At 41.5% G+C, this 1,266-nt stretch overlaps 1 protein-coding gene across 1 annotated transcript; it reads left to right on the top strand.

Annotated features, from left to right (window-relative positions):
* Window positions 1–219: 219 nt before the first annotated feature.
* LOC107736176 (kinesin-like protein KIF22) lies at window positions 220–879 on the top strand (the record flags this gene model as incomplete). Its single annotated transcript, XM_016547656.1, has 2 exons — window positions 220–669; window positions 759–879. Coding segments are annotated over 2 exons (571 nt in total), but the record flags the coding sequence as incomplete, so codon positions are not given.
* Between the last annotated feature and the right edge of the window lie 387 nt (window positions 880–1,266).

Raw genomic sequence — 1,266 nt, 5'->3', positions numbered from 1 at the left:
TTTTTTTAAGGAATGCTTAATTTGTTTACCATGTTTTAATTTAAACTTTGTTTAAAAAGCAGCTCTTTGTTTCCAAAAAATGAAAGGAAATGTTCAAATTTTAAAAACACATTTTATTGGCCACTTTTATAAAAATTGTAATTAAGCATTACAACAATCCAGAAATATTTAGAAGGATTTTGTGAAAAAATAAAACTAATTTCATTGGGCCCTATAAAGTGACTGGCTCTCTGCAAAAGACTAATAATCACATAAATGCATATGTTTGCTCTCAGGTAGTGAAGTCTCAGCGTGGGCCGCCACACAGACAACAAACAGGCAAGCTGTATTTAGTTGACCTGGCAGGTTCAGAAGACAACCGGCGCACAGGAAACCAGGGCATCCGTCTGAAAGAGAGCGGGGCCATCAACCTGTCCCTCTTCACCCTCAGTAAAGTGGTGGATGCTCTGAACGCAGGGGCCGGGGGCCGCGTGCCCTACAGAGACAGTAAACTGACCCGTCTGCTGCAGGACTCTCTGGGTGGTTCGGCCCATTCCGTCATGATCACAAACATAGCACCGGAGTACAGATACTACTTTGACACCTTCTCAGCCCTTAATTTCGCCGCCAAGTCTAAGCATATTGTCAATCGGCCCTTTGTCAGGGAAACCGTTTTGGCTCCTACGATTGGTAAGCATTGCAGTTTTATGTGTTTTTTTTTCTTCTATTTGTTAATAATAGGGTATGTAATGATAATAATTTTATCCCTTCACTCTTAGCTCCTGTAAAGAGAGCCAGAGAGGAACAGGAGGCTGGAGGTTCTGGTGAGCCCCAGAACAAAAAGTCTAAAGAGGGGAAGAAAGCTGAACGGTCCTCATCACCACCCGTACATCCACACAGGTAAGACTGCATGCATGTGTTACAACAGATGAACTAATTAATTGTATGAGCACTTTAACAGGTCTTTGCTTTGTGCAGTTGGCCTTGATTTGGTAGCTGGTGCTCAAAGGAAAACTCCCTATTGCAAAAACCACAGGCTGAATGTGCCTCGCTGGACATGAATAGGGAGGACATATGTGCTGTAGTGCTGGGTGATCAAGCTAAAGATATTTAAGTGTAAATTTCTATTTGTTTGCTGTGAATGGCTTTCAAATGAATTTCATTTTGCACGGGAGTTTGTGAGTTAACCCTCAAAGTAAAGCTAAACAACCTTAAAAGGTTAGTTCACCCAAAAATGAAAATGCTGTCATTAAAGGCAGAGTAAGTGATTTCTGGTAGCCAATGTTG

The sequence above is a fragment of the Sinocyclocheilus rhinocerous genome, unplaced genomic scaffold, assembly GCF_001515625.1.
Source record: "Sinocyclocheilus rhinocerous isolate Xijiao unplaced genomic scaffold, SAMN03320098_v1.1 C36539847, whole genome shotgun sequence".
Classification (NCBI taxonomy): Eukaryota; Metazoa; Chordata; class Actinopteri; order Cypriniformes; family Cyprinidae; genus Sinocyclocheilus; species Sinocyclocheilus rhinocerous.
This window is presented reverse-complemented; position numbering and strand designations above follow the sequence as displayed.